The sequence below is a fragment of the Carassius gibelio genome, chromosome A20 (assembly GCF_023724105.1).
Source record: "Carassius gibelio isolate Cgi1373 ecotype wild population from Czech Republic chromosome A20, carGib1.2-hapl.c, whole genome shotgun sequence".
Classification (NCBI taxonomy): domain Eukaryota; kingdom Metazoa; phylum Chordata; class Actinopteri; order Cypriniformes; family Cyprinidae; genus Carassius; species Carassius gibelio.
This window is the reverse complement of record NC_068390.1, coordinates 18,580,504-18,603,128: the sequence shown is the minus strand read 5'-3', so window position 1 is coordinate 18,603,128 and position 22,625 is coordinate 18,580,504. Positions and strand designations below refer to the sequence as shown.

The 22,625-nt window shown below is 35.6% G+C and overlaps 2 protein-coding genes across 10 annotated transcripts in view; both read right to left on the bottom strand.

The window, feature by feature from the left end:
* Window positions 1-281: 281 nt before the first annotated feature.
* On the bottom strand, window positions 282-14,004 carry LOC127938676 (centrosomal protein 43). 7 transcript variants are annotated; one of them, XM_052535471.1, is made up of 21 exons: window positions 13,817-14,004; window positions 13,150-13,203; window positions 12,939-12,993; window positions 12,307-12,395; window positions 11,995-12,132; window positions 11,832-11,867; window positions 11,107-11,163; window positions 10,792-10,862; window positions 10,321-10,382; window positions 10,107-10,168; window positions 9,941-10,021; window positions 8,753-8,815; window positions 7,550-7,758; window positions 3,609-3,650; window positions 3,356-3,430; window positions 2,273-2,338; window positions 2,047-2,159; window positions 1,431-1,505; window positions 1,306-1,339; window positions 1,142-1,226; window positions 282-428 (listed from the first exon to the last, which is right to left on the bottom strand). In XM_052535471.1, the coding sequence occupies exons 1-21, from the start codon at window positions 13,898-13,900 to the stop codon at window positions 354-356; spliced, it is 1,626 nt and encodes a 541-aa protein (XP_052391431.1). In that variant the 5' UTR covers window positions 13,901-14,004; the 3' UTR covers window positions 282-353. The 7 variants fall into 7 exon arrangements, with proteins under 7 accessions (XP_052391431.1, XP_052391432.1, XP_052391434.1 ...); XM_052535472.1 differs by lacking the exon at window positions 3,609-3,650; XM_052535474.1 differs by lacking the exon at window positions 3,356-3,430 and having other exon boundaries at window positions 13,817-14,003.
* Window positions 14,005-16,032: 2,028 nt separating this feature from the next.
* The window catches only part of LOC127938675 (myelin transcription factor 1-like protein), a 51,258-nt gene continuing 44,665 nt past the window's right edge, over window positions 16,033-22,625 (bottom strand). The window contains exons 16-23 of one of the 3 annotated variants that reach the window (XM_052535468.1): window positions 22,478-22,540; window positions 22,272-22,355; window positions 21,871-22,092; window positions 20,878-20,969; window positions 20,510-20,613; window positions 20,278-20,421; window positions 19,494-19,556; window positions 16,033-18,829 (exon numbers count right to left, since the gene is read on the bottom strand). In XM_052535468.1, the coding sequence (XP_052391428.1) occupies window positions 18,689-18,829; window positions 19,494-19,556; window positions 20,278-20,421; window positions 20,510-20,613; window positions 20,878-20,969; window positions 21,871-22,092; window positions 22,272-22,355; window positions 22,478-22,540 (913 nt within the window). In that variant the 3' untranslated portion in view covers window positions 16,033-18,688. The remainder of the gene's footprint in view (window positions 18,830-19,493; window positions 19,557-20,277; window positions 20,422-20,509; window positions 20,614-20,877; window positions 20,970-21,870; window positions 22,093-22,271; window positions 22,356-22,477; window positions 22,541-22,625) is intronic. The other 2 variants (XM_052535469.1, XM_052535470.1) reach the window with 2 other exon arrangements.

Sequence of the window (22,625 nt, the reverse complement as noted above, 5' to 3'; positions counted from 1 at the left end):
TGAGACCATCAAAGCTGTCTGATACACATGTACAGTTTTAGAACGGATAATGTTTTCATCTAAAAGGTTGGTGCTATGCCTCAAACAGAAATACCCAACAAACATTCACTTTTAGCACTTTATTGATGATTGAAGATGAATTTCACTGTGATTTCTGTAACACGGTCACTGACATTAAAACCGTTACATAACTCAATGATTTGAGTATTATTTTAAAGAGAAGTCACAATTGACAATCCTTTCATTTCTTTTTAAATGGTAATAAAAAACAGGAACAGTCAGACTGTAATGAATTATTTATTGTGAACTAAATCCATAAATACATAAAGTATAAAATAAGAAACTGACAGATGTCAAGCAACGTCTTCCATGTAGTCGGCACCCAAACTTATCTGCGAGACGCTCACATCCTGAGTGGTTTCATCCAGCTAGAAAAAAAACAAAAAAACAAGAGCGAGATAAAGCAAATAAAATGATGAGAATTAGAGTCAATAAGATCTAAAATCACAGTCAAGGTTAAAGCAAAGGATATTATTTTTGTTATACTATTCCCCGGCTTCACAGACAAGGCTTAAGCCTAGTCCCAGACTAAAATGTAAGTTTGTGTGGTTTCAGTGGAAAGATACATGCATCGATTGATCTTAGAATATATATGTCAGCGCCCTTGTTTTGTCTCGTTTTTTTTCTAAGGCATGTTTACAAAAATGACTTAAATGTCCTAACTGAAATATGGCCTAATCCTGGTTTAACCTAAACCCTGTCTGTGAAACCAGGCTGTTGAGTTCTTATGTCACTTCCTCTCATTGCCTAATCGGGCCCCTTTAAATACCCATATTTGCAATTAACAAAACATGTCACTCTCACTTCTTCCCTTTTACACAATGCATTCTTATCCGTGAGGCCACTCGGTTGACATTTGTCCCTCATCACGAATTGTGAAAAATGGGGCCATAATGAACTGACATTAAGAATAACCGCATCAATGTTGCATTCATACTGGATTATAAATGTCAATCATTCCTTTACAAGCATAATAATGGAACAGTTCATCTGAAAATGATCAAGACCCACAGTCATTTAAACTCTTGTTTAATAGCAGCACTAATATTGGCATGTTTTTTTAGGATGGAGAAAACAATACCTTATCGCTTATGTCAGGTCCTTCTATTGACACCTCAATCTCTTCATTGATGCTCACTTCACTCTTAGAGTTTTCAGAACGATGACTGAAGAGAAATTATAGATGACAAAACTTCATCAGGATTCAGAATGAGAAAAATTACAACTTATGGGCATGTTCTTTACCTGTTGAAGTCATCATCATAGTCATGATCTTCATCTGCAAAGCATAATGTGATAGTGAGTACAATTTTTTGATTTGATGGTTAAAAAAACATATTGAACCTCTTATTGAACATATTGGTTCCTACCCAGCAAAGGGGATGCAGTTTTCTCATTTGGAGCGGGAAACTCTTTTACACCCTTATCATTAGAACTAGACGTACCTACGACAGTAATTACGGAGAAAAGATATTAAATTAGTGTCAAAATCAGTCAGGAAAATCTTTAGGCACCTCATAAGTTGATTCAATTTCGATCCAGAAAGTCACAACCTCCCTCTGATGATTCATAATGTTTTCAGATTTTTTTTTAGAAACCTTTGATGGGTTAAATTATTGGTAAGATTGCGCATAAATGGCATACTAAAATATGTCAACTCAAAAAAAAAAAAAAAAACACCACATATAACAGCATCAGAAGCAGCTCTCATTCTGTGTAATGGGAACGGTTCAGAATGGCCTAATTCATGTGCAAATGCTTTTATTCCCTTTAAAGTTCACATCTGAATATAGTTTTATTATGTTGTTCATGTTAGATGCTTTGTAAAATAAATGCATTGTAAAAATACATCTCATTCAGCCTTTTTAATTCTCTGAAGACAGAGTTTTGTATGCTCAGTGGATCTTTTGTGATATACATATGTCGCTTCAATTAACCTGTCATTTGCAGTTCATGTAAAATTGACTTCACAAATGGGGTTGCTACCGTTTTTGTAAGATGAATGATCTTTCTGGCTGCTTTCAGGAGATCCTCCTGCACTCTGTAGCTGCGTGTCTGCCGTGAATGATTTTCCTAAACTGCTGCCCAAGCCTTCTCTCCTGGAAAACAGACCATATGAGACTCTTTGTGAAGTGAGCTGACAGCCATATAATGAGAAGTGAAAGAAGAGAGAAGTTCTGGCAGGAGACAGACATGAAATGGCCCAGCTCACCTAGGTTCAGAGTCAGAGAGCATGTCCTCTCCATCTCCCTCTTTATCGCTGCCAATAGCAGACAGGCTGAGGCCAGACAGAACAAGAGTATGTTCATCCACGCATACATATACACATAACACCAAAAAGAAGGCATTGAGAGAGAGAAAAAAAAACAAACATGGAAAACATGCAGAGCAAATGCAGAGAAGGAAAGAAAGGAGAAGGGCAAAGGTAAAAAAAGAAAAAAACTAAAAAACAAACACACACACACAGTTGCAGTACTCCTGTACTTTCGGATTTTCCTTTTGACAATATCAGGGAATGGTGTTAAGGTTTAGACGTTATGGTATAATAATGGCCACGTTCACACAGACAATATTTGATAACTATATTTATTAAAAGTTGTGAATAAAATTGTTGCGTTCATACAGGGATATCACTAGATCTTGGCTGGGCAATTAAAAGACAAGCATAAGCGATATAAGCAGCCATTTGATGGCAATTATATGTTTATGATAATGATTTTTTTTTTTATTACAGTATCTAGCAATTCTACCATTGATAGCTAAAAAAAAAATTAAATAAAAATAAGGATAATAAAAAAATCCTTATTTCATAATTAAAATTCCATATATACATACTGTATAAATATAAGCACTGGATGGCATTTATATATAGTGATACCCCTGGTTCATTTGAAATTTTTCATTTTTCATTTTTCAAATGAGTGGATCAAATATTGTCTGTATGAACGAAGCCAAGCTCACACTTGTAATGAAAGCGACAAAAGAAAATATGAAAAATTGCTAAGTTTATAAAATAAAAAAAAGGATCACATATAACAAGACATTGTTTAATCAGTTTTATTGAAATGTTGTTGTGATAATTTAAGGGAGCCAATTAATTATCTTGTTTATAGCCAAAGTGTGTGCGTGTGAAAACAACAGTATTCAACTCTGTAATACTGGACTGACCACAGTATTCTGCTGCTGTATGAACATGAGCAGCCCCAACTGGAGTAAACAGCCTGATTTTACACCCATGGGTTAGGATGGATGCAGTGGGCTTGAATGGCAGTGTGATCACTCCATGCGCACTCACTCATTGAGGCTAGTGCCCCTCCTCATTTGGGATAAGGATCGCCCTGACAGGCTTCCTTCCCTCTGCCAGTGCGGACTTCTCACAGGGGAGGGAAACACATACAGAGCACAGACACAGTTACAGAAAGAGGGAAAGAGAGTGGCAGGTACAAAAAGCAAAAGAGGGGCATGGTGCAACAAACAACAAAGCTCCAATATCTACCTGTTATCTGTCATAGTCCAAATCATTCACAAAGAAAACAGGTAGTACTTACTGTTTCTGCCCTGAATATGGCTTATCTGCCAAAGATAAACCACTGTTTTCACGTGCAGCATTAAGAGACAACAGTAAAAAGGAGAAGATACAGGTCAGAACTTCTCTGTATTTTAACTAAGAGCAGAATTGTGAATTAAGGATTGGTGCCGGTCATATTTAAACAGTAAAAACTGAACTACAGTTATGAGCTTCAAACACATGAAGAACCCCGATCTATGCTTCTGAAATTACAGTCAAAGGTGCCAGCGGTTTAGATCATTTCGTTTTTATTTGCTCTTTTAGTCTCAGTAGAACATGTGGGCACCGAAAAAGTCATTGTTCAAAGCTCTGAATGGAACTCTGCTCCCACTATGAGTGCCAAACTAGGACTTTGATAAATGACATTTTACACTGACATTTCTGTTTTCATTTTTTATATGTAGCATTTACAAATTGCTTTTCATTATCCTTTTGCTAATTGATTTTCGTTCTGCCATTAAAAATAAATGAATAAATAATGAATAAATTAAATTGTTTTGTAGTGTGTTTTGTAGTAATTTTAAGTAGTGATTTGTATATTTACACTACTTTTCAATTAGACTATTACTTTTTTTTTTAATTAATTCATTAATTTTATTTTTAAGTGGCATGCCTATATATCAACAGTTTGTCACTTGTGTCAAAAAAAAAAGACTTCCTGTTATTTTGTCAGTGTGACCGGTCCACAAGAGAAGCCATAACTGATGATTTGTCCTAGAGCTGTAATCGGGCCTTAAAAGTTAGGCCCGACAGGACCCGAGCATGACAGGTTTGGGCCCGAGCCTGACAAGTACATTTTGATTGACAGCTTTTTTTAAAGCCCGAACCCGTTTACAGCCCGACATTATTCAAATGTGCGCACACACACAGCTCTTTTTCCTTTTGTCAAGAATGAGTCATTTATACGTGTTTTAGCATAATTTATTCATAACTAACGTAGACTATAGGCCACTTGGAAGTTGGAATAAAGAAATAAAATAAGTCCTCTGTAACATCTCAGCACAGGCTCATTTAGCCTAGAAATAGACCAACGCACCAATAAAAATGATTTTTTTTTTAAACAAATTAAATTAAGATAAAATTTAAGTTAAGATTGGTATTTGGCAATAACGAAATTTAGATAAAGGCTCCGGCGGATTTGCTTCGCCACTAGCAGCTGACATTTAATAAAAGAATAATGCCAACATGAGCCTGATGGTGTGTCATTATTCACTCATTATTCTATTTATAAACACGGTCAAAACTTTTTCAAACCTCAGACTTTGCTTTAGTTGCTGGTGCAACCAAAACTTAATTATGAGGCGCTGTGTAGGATTTAAATCAAACTTCGCTTATCAATACATACATAAAACACGTGCATATTCACTTATAAATTACTCACATATAGATGCATACTACTGGATGTTCAAAAATACATGTATAAAATACACGTGAACACTAATATGAAATCGATACCAATACATATAATGTTAGCAATGTATGCATACACACTTTGCGTATATCTTGCGTATACATATAAACTTGACACGTGCATAAACCTACAGACACTTGCATATAGGCTACATATGAGCTTGATCCGTGCATATACACCTATTAAACACTTGCACATACATTATAAACTCGATGCGTGCATACATAAACATACATAACATTTACTAATGTATACAGTTCAGATGAGGAAAAACATATGCATTATTTGTGTACACACACACACACACACACACACACATATGTATTCATATGTGGATGTGCGTGAATTTTCAGTGTAAACTGAAGGCATTTCAGTGTAAAAAAGGAAGTCGTTTAAGCGTGAATGGAAGTAACCTCATTTGCAATCATGGACAGAGATCGGTCTCATTCCTAATAGTTTGCTCAATCATAAAAAAATAAAAAAGTTTTAATAAAGCGAAAGCTGAATGTTTTTTAATACACACATGAACTGGAATATAAAGATTCTTAATCTCTCTATTTTTTTTATTTACATTTTTTTTGCCTCAAAATGATACATTTAGTAGATAAAATGTACTACATAGTTATAAAAAGGTTGTAAAACGTCTTTATACACTTTGATTTTGTCTTTAATCATATTGCATTGTGGTGCACGTTGAGATGAATTATCCATGGACCATGCTATCACCAGAATATCATGATCTTTTTTACTAAACTCTTTATCCATGAAACATGATTTATAAGGCTGTGCTTGATTTGATTACCTTTTTGTGTTAAAATTTGCATATGATGTTTAACTATTACACTGATAAAGATCCACCATCACCTGCATCAGATAAAAAACCCAAAAGTTAATTCTGAGAATGTTTACCCATGTTTGTGTGCAATAGCGGCTCATATTTAACAGGCAGAAGTGCAAGTATCAAACTCTGCTGATTTGTAACATATACATTAATTACAAACAAACAACTTCTCCACATGAACTGTAGTCTCTCGTGCACTTCCATGAGATACCTTTTTTTAAGGAGAAAAAAACTTAAATAGTTGTTACTGCATACGAGTGTTTATATATAGTTCTTTATACTCAATGACACCAAATATCTCAGACACTGAACTTTCAGAACACTGGCGAGTTAATGGACCATAATATCACACTCGCCAGCAGCAGCAAGCTGGCCGTTTGATCTAGAAAAAGGTGAGAATTTCACAATTTCAAGTTATATATGAGCCACTATTGCACACATACATGGGTAAATATTCTCAGAATTAACTTTTGGGTTTTTTATCTGATGCAGGTGATGGTGGATGGTGGATCTTTATCAGTGTAATAGTTAAACATCATATGCAAAAAAAAAAAAAAAAAACACTTGTATACTATTTGATACAAATATTGTATTATTAACCAGTTCCAGTACATTCTGTTCCTGAAATCCACACTTTTGAAATCAAGATGATCAAAGGTAATCAAATCAAGCACAACCTTATAAATCATGTTTCGTGGATAAAGGGTTTAGTAAAAAAGATCATGATATTCTGGTGATAGCATGGTCCGTGGATAATTCATCTCAAAGTGCACCACAATGCAGTATATGATTAAAGACAAAAACAAAATGTATAAAGATATTTTACAACTATATAGTACATTTTATCTACTAAATGTATAATTTTGGGGCAAAAAAATGTAAAATGAAAAAACAGAGAGATTAAGAATCTTTATATTCCAGTTCATGTGCATATTAAAAAACATTCAGCTTTCGCTTTTTTAAAACTTTTTTTTTTTTTTAATGATTGAGAAAACGATTAGGAATGAGACAGATCTCTGTCCTTGATTGAAAATGCGGTTACTTCCGTTCACACTTAAACGACTTCCTTTTACACTGAATTGCTTTCCGTTTACACTGTAAATTCACGCACATCCACATATGAAATCACTTATATATGTGTGTGTGTGTGTGTGTACACAAATAATGCATGTTTTTCTCATCTGAACTGTATACGTTAGTAAATGTTTTTTTTTTTTTTGTATGTGCGAGTGTTTTATGGATGTGTATGCGTGGATCAAGTTTATATGTATCTGCAAGTGTCTGTAGGTGTACAGTATGTATGATTTCATATTAGTGTTCACGTGTATTTTATACATGTATTTTTGAACATCCAGTAGTATGCATGCAAATGAGAGTAATTTATATGTGTATATGCACATGTTTTATGTATGTATTGAGAAGCGAAGTTTGATTTACATCCTACATGGCTCCTCATACGTAATCACAAGAGGTAAGCCTCCGTTACACCTACTCTGCATCCATTTTCACATCTTTCTCGCGCTAATCAAAACACTTCACATGACCGTTCGTTTACCTCTCAAACCGGAGCGCAAACCGGAGCGCAAACCGGAGCTCGACCCGAGCCCGCGTAAGATTATATAAATTAAGCCCGAACCAGTGTAATTTGTCCTAGTAAAGGTATCCTTACCAGCCATAGGTCTTTTGAGGTTTAGGAAGAGGATCATCAAAGAACGAGTCTCCTTCATCCTCATCCTCCATTCCAAACTCCAGTGCTCTCCTCAGCGGGGTGGGAAGGTGTTTTCCTTCACCTAACCCTTCCTCTGACCCTTCAGACACTTGAACAGACCCTCTGTTCTTCTGAGACCCCAGTGTTTCACCAGGTCTTCTGTCTCCTGCCTACGGGAAAGTCGCAATATTATCCACATGCGCTAATAACATCACAAGGCCACAAGCGCCAGATTTGCAATCAACATGGACAATAAGCATTATCGCCTCATGTAAAGTTACTTCCTGTACGATTCAGTTTGGAACCAACAGCTGCCCATTGTAGTGTTATGTGTACAAAAGTGAGGTTCCATAATGAGCAAGAAGATAAAAAATAAAAAAAAATCAAAGAAAAATGTGTTCCCTTTGACCAAGTGCTTTAAAACATGACATTCTCAAGTAAAATTCAGGGAATTCCTAAGAGAGCAGATGGTATTCAAAAGTAAAGAACATCTCACATAACTTACAAGAAAAGTAGGTTGTTAAAAAGCCCATTATGAAACTGGCCCACTGACAAATGCTGTGTCATTCAACCCACTCACAAATCGATCAATTATTTTCTATAGGTCAATTTTCAAAAGAAAGGTTCTACTTGAGATGAAATGTTTCACAATTAGTGTACATATCCAAAGGCAAGAGGTTAGACAACACATGCTGAATTTGGTTAATTAATAGGTGTTAGTGAGTGTTAATTCATTTATTATCTCAATAGTATTTGGGTGATTAGTGAAAGCTTTGTCAGTCTCTTTACTCTAAATCTTTTGCAAAGACTGATCTAATTTGTATTGTGTATTAGCTTAAATCTGCTCTGCAACAGCCAGTTTACTATATCAAGTGCTAAAATGGCTCCAATTCAACCATGGGCTATGTTTAGCACCGTTATACATAAGCTATTTGGATCCTGAATACAAAGCAGTAATTTTGTCTTGGGACATGAACTTCCACTTGCACATGTGATAACAGTAACAGGAAGGAGCACATATCATCATTTTTTGATGACTACCTAACAACAGCCAAATGTGTGTAGACCCCACCCATTTATGAATCATTTGTGAGACCTAAAGGAAGCCACATGGTTGAGCTGATCAAAAGCTCCTGTATCAGAGCCGACGCACGTGTGCTTTACCTTTGGGTCAGCCTTTTCTTCCTGCGCTGAATTGTGCTTAACAAATCCTTTATACCTGGGTATCTGAGCACCAGAATACAGCCATCAGCTTCCCTTTTACAACAATGTCATGCTACCCTCACTGAATCGTACATGATATGGAACAAAAGTAAACAAAATAAAAACACATGCAAAACAAAAAGGAGGAACTGCTGTAGGAATACAAACACAAAAAGAACAGCTACTGCATGCTACAAAAATGCATGCAAAATTTAATCTGACACATGGAGTAACTTTCAAAAATCTAAATATCTATAACTTGATTGTATGTTTGAATTTCCCAATGGTATAGTGTAGAGAACATCAATAATTAATAAAATGTAATTTAATGGAATTTGTAGAGGCAAAGGAAGATGGAATTGATTTAAGAATTATTTGATTGATTTGTTCATTTAGGGCCATAATAAAACAATCAAGTTCTTAATGTACATAAGAATCTTCATCTAAAATAATCATTCGGTTGCATTAAAATTCTGAAAAATTTAAAAAAAGTATATGTTTGAAATTCCCAAATGGTATGGTATGTGGAATAAATGTCAAATAATTAATTTAGAAGAAACTATATATTATATATATATAGTTTTTGACACAATTTTTAAGGGCAGAGGTATGTGCATAATATATGATGTGTGACACTACATTCTTGCCTACACTGGGAAAATCCCTTTCTCCTTTGTGAGTCAAACTTCAATGACTGCATGAACTTACTACTGTGCATCACCCGCCATCTAAGATATAACCCATGATAAAAGATATGCTGATAAAAATCAAACACAGCTACATAATACTACACCACGCATCTCCGATTCATAAAACCAGCGATGTTCTGGGGTTCAACTTAAGGAGCTGGATTAAATGAAAGTAGAACGGAAGGAAACAGTACATGCAATAAACATTTTTTCAATAACATTGCAGATTTTCCACATGAACACGCTAACAAAAGCCAGCTGTGGCTTCGTGGTTTGTTATTTTTTTTTTACATATACAGGTAGGTGAAAGACAGAATATTTCACATGACAAAAAGTAACTCAATTGATACACAAAGAATATCACAGATTATAAACTTGACCGAAGGCGAGAGGAAAGTGTGTGAGAAAAAGATAAGCAGAGATAGAGAAACAAACAAACAAAGACAGGAAGTCACTTTACCTTGCTGGCAGAAGACAGAAAGATTCTATCATCAGTAGTTTTACTTGAGGAGTAAAGTACATCGCTACTCTCACTGGTAACCTATAAACGATATTACAGGCCTCATTACAGAAATCACAATAAAAGGAGTGCTAAAAGAAATCAGAATGTGTTTAAGGTTGCTCACCACACTTCGACACTGTATGAAAAAGCATTTGTACATTCCCAGGAAGTCCTGAAAGTCTACAGCTAGGTAAAGTTAAGGAAGAAAGAAGTGGAAGACAAAAGTCCATTAGCAACTATTGCAGTTTATTTGTCAGTGAGTGACAAGTATTCCATACACATGAAATCTGCATTCCTCAAAATAATGAAAACACTAAAACAAGATCGAAAATACTTACTATTGCTTGTTTCCTTGCCTTTGGCTCTAAATTCCTCAGTGACGTAACTGTCCAGCATATTTCTTTTATTTGCAGATACAAAAAATAAAACCATTAGTCAGCTAATAAATAACATTAGTCATATTATAAAATTATGTGGTCATTCATAGTAACTACAACCAAAATGGCTAAAACTACTGTGCATTAAGTGCAATCAATTGATCTGTTAATGATATCTGATATGATTATCTGATAATAATGATCTTTTCTTAAGAAACATTTATTCTGAAATATACCCTTTTCCCAAGTCATTAGAAAGGCCATGCCCACAATGCCAAGAACCTCAACCAGACATGATTATAGAAGAGCAAACCAACAATGTGGGAAGATGTAAACACTTTCAGTCATTACAAAAATGAGGGTTTCAGTACCAGTAAATTCAGACATTTCCTAGAGTTCGTGTCATTCAGAGTCCATAATGCTGAAACAAACCTGCTGAACTGCGGGAAAAGATGAGCAAAAATGCCAATAACTGCATCTCTGTTGATCTCGCCACTTCTGTTCTGTAAAATCAAATCAAAAGCTTTCTACATTACTCAAAGGTTTTCATATTTATATAATAATTTAACTATTAATTACCTAATTATTAGTGTATAATAATTATAATGACCAAAGTAGTATTACAATTAATACTAAAAAAGAATAACTAAAAAGTAATGAACAGTCATTTCAAAATAAACAATTATATATTATACGGTAAATTGAATGAATTATTTATTAATAATAAAAAGAATAATAAAAAGTTACCTTGTCATGACTGTCAAATTTCTTGCGGGCCTCAGCAATTTGACGGGGCAACAATTCCTAAAAACCATTCACAAACATTACTACAATAATTGCAGGTTACACTAAGAAGAAAATCAATATATAACTCCTATATTAGTTTAAATTCTTTGATTATATTTGATAGATAAAATTAATATACAATTGTATTTTTTTTTATACAAATGTGTTATATTCATCACATGCTTGGGACAGTCACATTGCGCACTTACAAACAAGACAGGATGTCACAATGAACAATTCTGCAACTACAGCATTTGAAGTTTTGTCTGACATGACAGTAGTCATGCAGTGCTATGGGCTAGATTAAACAAATGCACGTAAGGTGCCCACAAAACAGGACAAAGCTCTAGAACTAGGACAAGCTTGTTTTGCACAAGTATCTTAACAGGAAATCCTTTTTTGCAGCAGCACTTTCAAGATGTTCATTTACATCATCCTTCCCTTGTGTGACCTGAATAATTTGCCTGGGGTTTGTGATGTGTGGGTAAACTGGTGATACGAATCAAACCCGAGATGTGCTCTCTAACCACAAGTGAAATAAGCGGGTTAGAACTATTACTAGTCTGTGACTGGATCTCTTCCTGAGAGTGCATCAACCCCACCTGTACTTACTGTACGTGTGGGTGCAAAAACAGGTTACAGAAAAAATCTAGTCCGATTACATGGACACAGCGATGGTAAAGTACCTTGGGAATAGCTCTCTCAGTCAACCGTTGATCTCCCTGACAAATGAAAGACAGGAGAGAGAGAGAGAGAGAGAGAGAGAGAGAGAGAGAGAGAGAGAAAGTCATGCTATCTGAAAGACATGAATTCATCTGATTGGCTGAAATGCAGAGCATCACAAATCACCTCTGTGAAAATGGAGGTCTTGTCCTTATGACGGCCCCTCTTCACCAACTCTAGAAGAAGAGGGGTGTTTTTATTCACCTCCGATTCCGATATGCCAAGCTCTTTAGACAGAGTTTCACGACTGTCAATCCCATTGAGCTGAATAACACATAGTAGGGTACGTTAGTTCAGATGAAAGAGATATGAGGTCACAGAGGACATAGCATAGCACATTCAAATCAATCAAAAAAAAAAAAATTACATGAATTTCTGAATGACAGCTTCAAACTGTGTATCTCTTACAGCGTTGTATATTATATAACACTGACATACCGTACTAATTTCAGGTTGAAACACTGCTAGGGTGAAGTCTAAATTGAAGACTTGCAGGAAGTCAATGATAAGACCCGCAACCGAGCGACCTACAAGAACAGAAAGACATACTAAAAAAACATAATTTTCCAAAGCACACATTTAGAAATGTAAGCAAAACATCAGATTAAAAATAAATACATTTCACAGAAAATCATGTAGTGTATTAACAGTACAATATTTTTTAGCTTTAGTATAAACTAAAAGATTTTTTAGCTTTAGTCTATGATTCCATCCAGTCTTATTATATTTTTTATATATTAATATTTAACATGTTTGATATTTTGAGCTGATTTTAGAACACATCTTGTCATTTCTTGTGCGTCTCCTAGAAAAGAGATGCATGTGGCCGCATGAGTTTACTGTGTTCAGAACATCCTGAAAGTCTAAGTGTGTGATTTTCTGTCAGTAAGTGTATGATATCTGTTTGGTTTTTTTTCTGTAACCATTTACAAAGTTGTCAACTGTATTATTACTAGTGTACTGTCCAGCTGTGTATTACAACCGGTTACAACCCAAATCATATCACATCAAAACAAGACAGAAAAAACTAATAAAGACTTTTTATTTTATTTTATAGAATTCATACTTACCATCCTTTGTGTTGAGGGATTTTTTCAGGTTTTCATTAACAAGAGGGGTTTTATTCTATTCAAAAAGAGTTGACATCTATATGAAACACTGAATTTTGCTCAAGTAAAATAATGTTCATGCAAAAACATACAATTAACAAAACAGCAAAAGATAACATTTTTGATGAAAAAACAAAAACAAAACAAAAGCCTTCAAACTATTTATGATTACCTCAACTTTGTCCTGCTCTTCTAAGGCAAGAAAAACAGCTGCACGTAGCTCTGCCTGCAAAAATCGAGAGACCTATCATCACTTCATATGTCCTTTATTCAGACATATTTATATCAGTACAGCATCAAACAGACTCGATAAGGATCAGAACAGCTCAAAACTCAGTTGTATGACTGAAGCTGCAGTTAGTAAAGAAACACTTTTGTGTACATATACATTTTAACTGCAGTTATGAAAGATACAGCTCATTAAAGGCATCATATTACAGTTTAAACCAGATTACTTGTTGTCTGATCATTTTAGATGACTTCCTCAATACCTGTGAGCCTAACACTTTACCAAAATAAAATGAAACAAGTCTTTGGAGCCTTGTTGGATAATTATAAAAACATATTTTTATTAATATTAATACAGCCAAAATAAAAAAATGACACTATAGGCCTAATTTTTAGTAGCTGAGGGTTATATAAGAGAGCAGTGTCATCACTCAATGTTGTCACACCAGTGGCTGTTGTCCATTTGTTGCCCATAACAACTTTAGCATCACTATGCTATGCTAACAAACACTGCGCTTAAAAAAACTAAACAAATATGTCCCGTATGAGACAGGAATTATTCCAGCCACATAAAGACTTAAAACGTGTTTCGAAACAGGAAGGAAAAATACCTTAATTTTATTCAAAACACCGCTGTTTTCCAAGTTTTGGATCAGTAGATCTCTGAGTTCCGTGTCCTCCTCTGTCGCAGACATCTTCAGTTTGTGTCATGTGACTAGTTATAAGTTGGAAACCTGCGCACCCTGGCGGCTATCAACTGCATTGCATGTTATGGACCTATGCTTGGGCTTCTATGATCCGGCAAGAGTTGGTGGTTCAGGATCTGTCTGCTCTGATTCGGCAGTTATTCCCTTTTGGCATTAGGACGTATGGGATCCTGACAGATAATAGACCTGGAGCTCGCCTTAGCTCATGAATATTAAAAAGGTCATTGTCAAGATGCTTGATGATTGTCATGCGGGGTCTCTAATTCATTATTCATGAGTTAAATTCACGAGTTATCCCTTCAATGTATTTATAATTTACTTAAGAGTAGAAATAAGTGTAACTATAGTTCTCATTGCTTGTGTCAAGCGTTTTCAGTGACTACCTCAATTTTTCCATGACAAAAAGTCAGCAATTTTGATTTAAAAAGAGTTCTGAAAAAGCACATTTCAAAAGCATAAAATACAAAATATGTCTTCGTATTTTACATGGCCAAAATTATATTTTTTTTACTATAAGTAGACTTAGTAACTTGCTGGGTCATTCGTGTAGTATGTAGGCTACTACAGTACCCTGTACTCTCTAAAAATGGATATGCCATTGTTGTAATGTTTTTATACATAAATAATGATTTCTTTTAATAAAGTTTATACCAGACTATCAATGACTATTAATTATAGCTAGAAAATATACACAATTGCAAGACAATTAACAAGATATCTAACCGGTTTAATATCTTCATGAGGGCAAAAGGCCTGTTTTGTCATTAAAGGGGGGTGAAATGCTCATTTTCACTCAATATCCTGTTAATCTTGAGTACCTATAGAGTAGAACTGCATCCTTCATAACTCCAAAAAGTCTTTGGTTTTATTATATTCATAAGAGAAAGATAGTCTGTACCGATTTTTCCCGGAAAAACACGACCGACTGGAGGCGTGACGTGTGGGCGGAGCTAAAGAATCACGAGCGCCAGTAGGCTTTTGCGTTGAGAGCGTTTGGAAGCTGAGGAAAAAAAACAACCAAAACAAACCATGCTTAACAGTCTTTTTTTTTGAGCTGTACATATGGAAAGTGCAGTTTGATGACAACATTGCATGTTGTTTACTTGATGTGCTTACACGCCGATAGCTAAGTTAACAACACAGAGATATTTGAAGCAGTTTTACTCACCGCCTGCGGTTCCAACACACGATCGTGACCCTTTTTCGTTGGGACTGCATTATCCTTAAGAAATAAACGATGTGCAAATCCAGCGTCAAACTGGGCCTTGTTTGTAAAACAAGCATCTTTGAAATGCAGGGGAACAAACACAAACACTTGCACAACTCCGTTGATGCTCTGTAAAAATAAACTCCATCCACTGGTCCCTTAATGCTGTTTCTCTTTTGGTAATCTGTGCAGGGTTGTCTTGCCCTGGCAACCAAAAACACACTTCTTTTGTGACATTTCGCGACGCTCTCGCTCTGATTAATAAATGTGTCTGCTCTCAGTGCTCTGCTATACTGGAGCGCGCTCTATTCTGTCAGACGTGCCCTTAGGACCCATATAAGGAAATTCCGCTCCATCTAACGTCACACAGAGCCATACTCGAAAAAAAACTTTCCGAAACTTGTGACAAACCGGAAGGAGTATTTTTGGAACAGAAATACTCCTTCAAACGTACAACTTAATTTTTGAAACTTTGTCCATGTTTAGCATGGGAATCCAACTCTTTAACAGTGTAAAAAACTCAGTATGCATGAAATAGGATTTCACCCCCCCCCCCCCCCTTTAAGGGCTATTTAAAAGTATTTGAGTATTCTGACAAAATAAACACATTTCCAAGCAACTTAAAAACCTTTAGTATTTCTCTTTTTTTCAGTGTAACATATATCTCTGCAGGGTACTGGACTGTAATTACAAATTTTTCCATCTCTGATGACTTTGACACATGATCAGTCACATGAACACCCTTGACCAAAGATGATAGCCTCCAGGTCACGTACTTTACATGCAACTGCCACAAAGATGAATACATATTCATTTTTACTCCAGGTATCATAGACCTCCTTGATGCAAACCAATATAACATCATTCAAAAATGTCATTACGAACACATATGTTAAATAAAAGGGACATGTAATGTGGCAACACAATTTTTATTGAGTAAGAGATGTCAACACCAGCATGATAAAAATTGTACAAATTTCACAATTTCAAAATGAAATATCACTGCAACGTATGATCTTAAACACTTAGAGCAAAAAAAAGAAAGAAAAAAAAAGTATCATACCAACAGAAATCATGCCATGTGGTTGAAAAATCAAATAAAAGAGAAAAAGATAGCTAGATAGCTAAAGAGCTGGATAGAGGAAGAGAGCAAGAGACATTAAGAAAGCTATGCTTCTTTCTTCATTTTTTTAATAGAAAAATCCTGGTTTAAAATGGTTAATTAAAATACATTTGAAATGGAAACTTGTAACCTGATGATTTCACAATTATTAATAAGAAAAGTATTCTGCATTCAAGCATGTGACACCATAGATAGAGTTTTCTATTTAAATAGTCACAGATAACCCGTGAAGTAGATAGTACAATATGTGCCAACTGAAAATGAGCAGCGGAATTGTGCTTAAAATCCCTTTTCCTGTCAAATCAGTTATGATAGTGGATGAGAGGATATTGTATTTTGCTATCAGTGTTGTAAAAGCGTTACTACTCTTGGAAATAAGCTGCATACACAAAGCTTTCGGAGAGAGAAATGTGCTGTGGTTGGGAAAGAGATGTCTGGATATTACAGAACGATAAATAATAGTGACTAGCACCATTCATATGAGCTCTTGGAAAATATAATGCTAGCCGTAATAAAAATACAAAATCATAGATTCAAGAAACAAAGCCCCATCTAGAGCATCAGCAACAACCAGAGTCATTTCACACTAAAAACCACTGGCTGTTTGGACTCATGCTTGATAAATACAACCCACCACTGAAAATCAGACCTATTTGTGACTTTGCTTGATGCTTTGAATGGGCTTTGACTAAATGAAGATGAACAGGGGGTTCCCAGACTATAGCTGTACATGTCTTTAAGATATTATGGAGTAATATGAACTGGTCATGTCAGTAATCAACTCTCTATATGCCCGAAACTGCCCATAACACTACTGTGATCTAGACCCGTTTCACGCCATTTCATCGCTTAATTATCAAAAATGCTTCAATTCCCATAATTCTTAGAGCTTAAAGTGCCACTGATTTCTCAGAAACGTAATATAAATAAATAAATAAATAAATAATGAATGCAAGCTGACCTCTCTTAATGCTGTATATAACTGATTGGAGTTCACTAATTGTAATATGATGAGTTTGCATTGCTGATATAGTCATATTTGTTGTGCACTCATGACCAGATGAATCTCTAAATGATTGTTTCGACAAAATCTGCAAGACGAGTGCTCCATTACTATGACACAATGACGTATGAATGGTGACATTAACCCTGTATATCCAGCACACCAATAAACATTCACACACAGATTTACTTTCTTCAAATGAAAAAAAAAAAAAAATAACCTTCCCACAATTCAAACATCTGGGCACCTCCTTGGTCTCATGAAACAAATAAAAACACCAAAACATGGAAACAAAGGTGTCCCTGTGCAAAATCGAACATGAGAAATGTGAAATCATAATGCATTCATCCATTTGGACTGGATCACCCATGTTTAAACCCTAAAACATGACTGTATTAAAAGATTTATATAAAACTTAATACTTTACATTTAGTAAAAAGATTCATCCGCTTTCTACTATGGTAAGAATAAGAAATTGCATATACCCAAACTTTTGCATCCCATATCTAAATAAATGATTGATTCGTTATCATATATTGCTGATATTCTGTCATACTACCACTAACATTTTACGATCATTAAATTAATAATGTTGGATTGTCTTCTTGAAATTTTCTGTAGTTGTTGGCCTCAACCAGCCGGGTGTTACATTTAGAAAATGGACTATCTGAAAAGCTATGAAATATTTCTTGGGATTTACACCAGTGAGTTTCCGTGTCATGATGTTTGCATTCACAATTTTTTTTCAAATTTTCCATCTATTTTGGGAATTACAACAAGGAAAAAAAAGAAGAAAACAACAACAACTAAACAAGCAAAAATAAAAAAAAACAATACACATACTGCATTAGAGTGCCCACATTGACCACTATAAATATGATTTCGGAACCAAAAGACAATGTTTCTCAATATTTTTACAAAATGTACTGAAAATCGAACCACAAAATGAACCACTGTACATCCATTGAACAGCCTGCACAGCACATAGTTCCCATTACTTCCATAAAGAGAAGCTCAGATCAAAGCTGATTGCCCTTACATTCCCTCAGTGTATGCCCTCTGCACCTCTTTAGATTTAAAATAATGGATGGTTTTTGTTTACAATTAATAAATACATATACACTAAAATGTGCATACATTAGCAGCTATAAACAGTACATCACATTATGTCAGGTCATATGAAAAATGTACAAAACATGAATGTTCCTCAAAACATTTGCCATTGGTAGTCGTCATCTTAAAGCAAGGCAACAAATAAGTTACGTACTTTTTGTCAAAAGCATAACAGAATCATAAATAATACAATAAATTACAGCAGCAAAAAATAAAATAAAATAAAAATCATACTAGTTAATCATACTTTTTACATGATGGGTCTCTTTTGTTTCTTAACGCTCTGATCACATGACCCAATTACTCGGCCAATAACAGCCAGTCGCAAAGCTACACTTGGATGCCTTGAACTGCTTGCTTTATGTTCTCCAAAAGGGCCTTGTTCTCCGGACTCTGGTACTGGTCCTGGTGAGTGTACATATCTGTCAAAGTGCTCACATATGTGTCAAAGTTTTGCTCGTTCATCGGCTCCTGTGGAACAGATTGGGATCATTGGAGGTCGAAAAACAAACCAAGCAAAATATGTTCAATAAACACACAATCAAGGCTTAAGACAGAAAGGAAAGGGATATATTTAGGGAGGAATGAACCCACAAAGATGCCTTTAAAGCTAAAAATATGCTAGGGTTTTAGAGAAAATACGTCTGAAATGCAGGGCTTGACCAATCACATTAAAATGGTAACTAAATCAAGCATAATAGTACTACACTGTCTATATTTTTTTTTTTCTGATGGATAACAAAAATGAATGCACATACACTATGTATGCATGCATTGGTGTGAGTTTCATGCTCATGAGTATGTAGGTAATACTGGCATTCACAAGTGATATCCAACAGATCGCCATGAATAGCAGACAGATATCGATGAGCATCACTGTGCCTGATAAAATAATGTATTTTACGATAATAACATTAAAAAAATAAATATGGCTCATATTGCAACCCCAGCTTTTTTATTCTTATCGCTATTCCCTGAAGTGGATTATGTCAATATGTGTGGCACTGATACACTATATGGACCTACGTGAAACATACACATTGTATTGTGTGTTACAAAAGGGGGAGGACTTAGGGAGAGGAAAATGATAGTGAGGAGAAGGATAATGTTAGACTATGGAAAATGAATCTCTTACTCTGTGGGGCATCTGTAAACAGCAGTAATTTTTAACAGGGGCCTCTTTCAGTGGCACCGGTTTCTACAGAAGGGAGAGGTGTAGAGAAAAGACTATTAGCCTGGCTCAATAAAACTGACATACTTGACTTTACACGTGGAAGCACAGAAAACCAAGTTCTGCTTGAGCGGCATGACACATGAACAGGCAACAGTCGTCTGATGTTAGTGCAGCTTGAGGATCTCTCGTGTGCACTCTATATTGCATCCATCAACAGTGGGGGTGGAGAATTCAGGAGCCATATTCAAGAAGACATGTTTCAGTTGTATACTAACATGGCTGCCACATTTGAACGGGGCTCGTCCAATCGTACCCCGGCTCAATGTGTAGGTGAAGGCACTGGGATTCGATCGTGTGAGAGAATCTGATCCACAGCGGCCATGTTGTTACTCAACTGAAAAGCAGTTGTTGGAGTGGAGGTTGTTTTTCTACAATGGTCTGTAAAGGGGAGTGACCTCAGCACAGAAGCATATGGAACCGCGAGGAACTCAACAACAGACATAAAGAAGCAGATGGGAGAAACAATAGAAACCGGAATTTCATTTCTACTGTCTGAAATGCAAACTCAGGCCCTGGCTTTCAACAAGAGGCAGTCTATAGTCTAAAAGACAATTCTAAGCAGAAAAACATTTATTGTAAGTGTTATATTTACTTTAATAACTATTGTGAATTAATTCAGATTTCTGTTATTGCAAATTTTTATTCTGACTTTACTGTGTGAGGCCACATGTCTTATGGCTCTTACCATGTGTGGAAGCTGGATGTTGGCAAGACTGTTGATGAGGGACTGGCTGAGGTTGGCGAGCTCATGCAGCAGCGAGTCGTTCTGCTGCTCTATGGCCTTGTTTTCTTCCTCGATGGACTTCAGGTTAGTCTCCATGGTGGTGATCTGGCAGGAGGGAGAAAGACAGACAAAGGCATCTCCGTGACTGAACACATGGCCAAAGCCTGATGTGATAGGTGGCAACTGCTCTTACTTGAGTCCTTAATTTTATCATGTCTGACTCTACTTGATTGTTCGATTCGTTCAGGTCTTTGATTTCTTCATCCAGCTGTTTAATCTCCTCGTCATTTTCTATGCCTGGAAGGGAACATTGAGAAATTCACTGTAAAAATGCCACTGATGGAAGTAATTTAAATGATAAAAAATTATATTAAACCACAACCATATTTTAAGCATATTTTGTGCAGCTTGTCAGTGAACAACGGCTCTGTAGTTAATTCTGCTCCATGTGAAAGCTCACAGGTGATGGAGATTTCCACTAATTACAGAACTGGTTTTACTGACAAGATGCAGATTAAATATTGCATGTGGTTTATCGTGCAGCCTTAAAAAATGACATACCTTTACTTGCTCTCTGCTTGATTGTGAGCATTTCCACCCCGGTCATCCTTGCCTTCTTCATAGCAGATGTGGCACGGGGACAACCGGATAAACTACCGATGTGTAAAAAACAAAAACAAAAGAAATAGATCATTTTTATTCTCAAATTGAAACATTCTACCGATGACGAAATGTAACATAATTTCATAAGGGTTAAGAAAATAATTGTGCATTATTGTGCATTTTTTCATTTTGTTTTTTGGCTAAAGCTGATTTTCTTTCCTCAGGTTTTGAGAATGTATGTGGAAAATACACCTGCTGCATTAAAACTACTTAAACAATAACAAGAAAAATAATGCATTTATTGCTTCAAAGTATTCAAAAGGACAAACTCACTGCAAAATATAATTTTTGTAATCAGCATTTCTGTTCTCATATAAAATATTTAAACAACCCTTAAACAAGATACATTTACCAGAAAAACTTTATGACAATGAGACATGTTTTAGAGAATATATCTTGAATTAATAGTATTTTTGTTTCTTCCCCCACTGGATATTTTTTTTTTTTTAAGAATAAACTTAATAAAGATAAAAGAAGAAAGAAAACGCCAAAAGGGAACCATTTTTATATTTTAAATGTTGTATTAATTTTACCATGTGCTTTTGTCATTTTTATTCATTTTCATTTTTATTCATTTTCATTTCATTCATTTTTTTATTCAAATTTATTTTGTTTTTCTTTTAGATTTTAGTACTTTAAACTGATTTATTTAAGTTAGTTACCAGAGCAACATATCTAGTTTCCTAATATTTCAATTCAATAGTTTTAGTTTTAGTTAACAAGAACAATAATATTACTTAATGATAAATAAATTAATATTTTTACTTCTAAATAAAAGATATCTTGTTTTAAGAATGTTGAGATATTTGATTAAAATGAATGCAAAAATACAGATTAAGAAAAGGATTTCTTGCTTTATAGTGGCCTGGCTTCGCTCATACACTCATGTACCTCCGGTGGGTGAGGAAGCTGCCGCTGACGTGGCCTGAACCATCACACCCGGGGGTGGGGCAGGTCATGCCGTCTGTCTTGCCAGACTTCCAGGAGAAAGGAGCTCCGTTCACATAACCGTCTTTCTGACGCTTGGCGGCCAGTGGGCAGCCGGATGCACTGCGGTGGGATGCATACTTCCCAGTCACATGACCCTGGCCATCACATCCTGGCACAGGACACCTAAAGACATTGGGAACAGCAGAGACGAGTTCACACACATAAGCACACACACATAGCGAAGTCCCTTTCACAATTGTCCTGAGTAGTCGATTTCAACTTCAGTCCTCCTGTAAGTTACTACAAACAATATTCAACTTTCAGTCACTTTGGATCGTTGAAGGAATTTAAAAAAAATGCACCTGATTGGCTCCTGGTCATCCTTGTCCTCCTTACTGTGCATTATTTTAATACCACTCTTCTTTGCCCGGGGACAACCTGACAGACTTCAGAGCAAGAAACACATTTACCAAAAAACGCCAAGGGCTTCTCTTTGCACTTCTTTGAATCCAAACGTTACGTGAAGCATTAAATCAAATTTTTAATGTGCATATTTGTGAGTCTTCACCTTCTGTGTGAGGCATAGTTGCCCGTGATATGCCCAGAGCCATCACAGCCAGGAGTGGGACACCTGCAAGCAATGAAAACATGAAACAGATTAGTTTAACCTCAGACAGACCTCATTTTGAGGGTCAGCTGAGGCGCTGTGTAAACAT

Excerpts from the sequence above, each read along its gene's own strand:
- LOC127938676 (XM_052535471.1), bottom strand. The coding sequence starts at position 13,900 with ATGTCTGCGACAGAGGAGGACACGGAACTCAGAGATCTACTGATCCAA. Across the intron at positions 13,204-13,816 it reads GTGTTTTGAATAAAATTAAG|GCAGAGCTACGTGCAGCTGT; the intron begins GTATTTTTCCTT and ends CGATTTTTGCAG. Across the intron at positions 10,169-10,320 it reads AGGCAAGGAAACAAGCAATA|CTGTAGACTTTCAGGACTTC; the intron begins GTAAGTATTTTC and ends AACTTTACCTAG.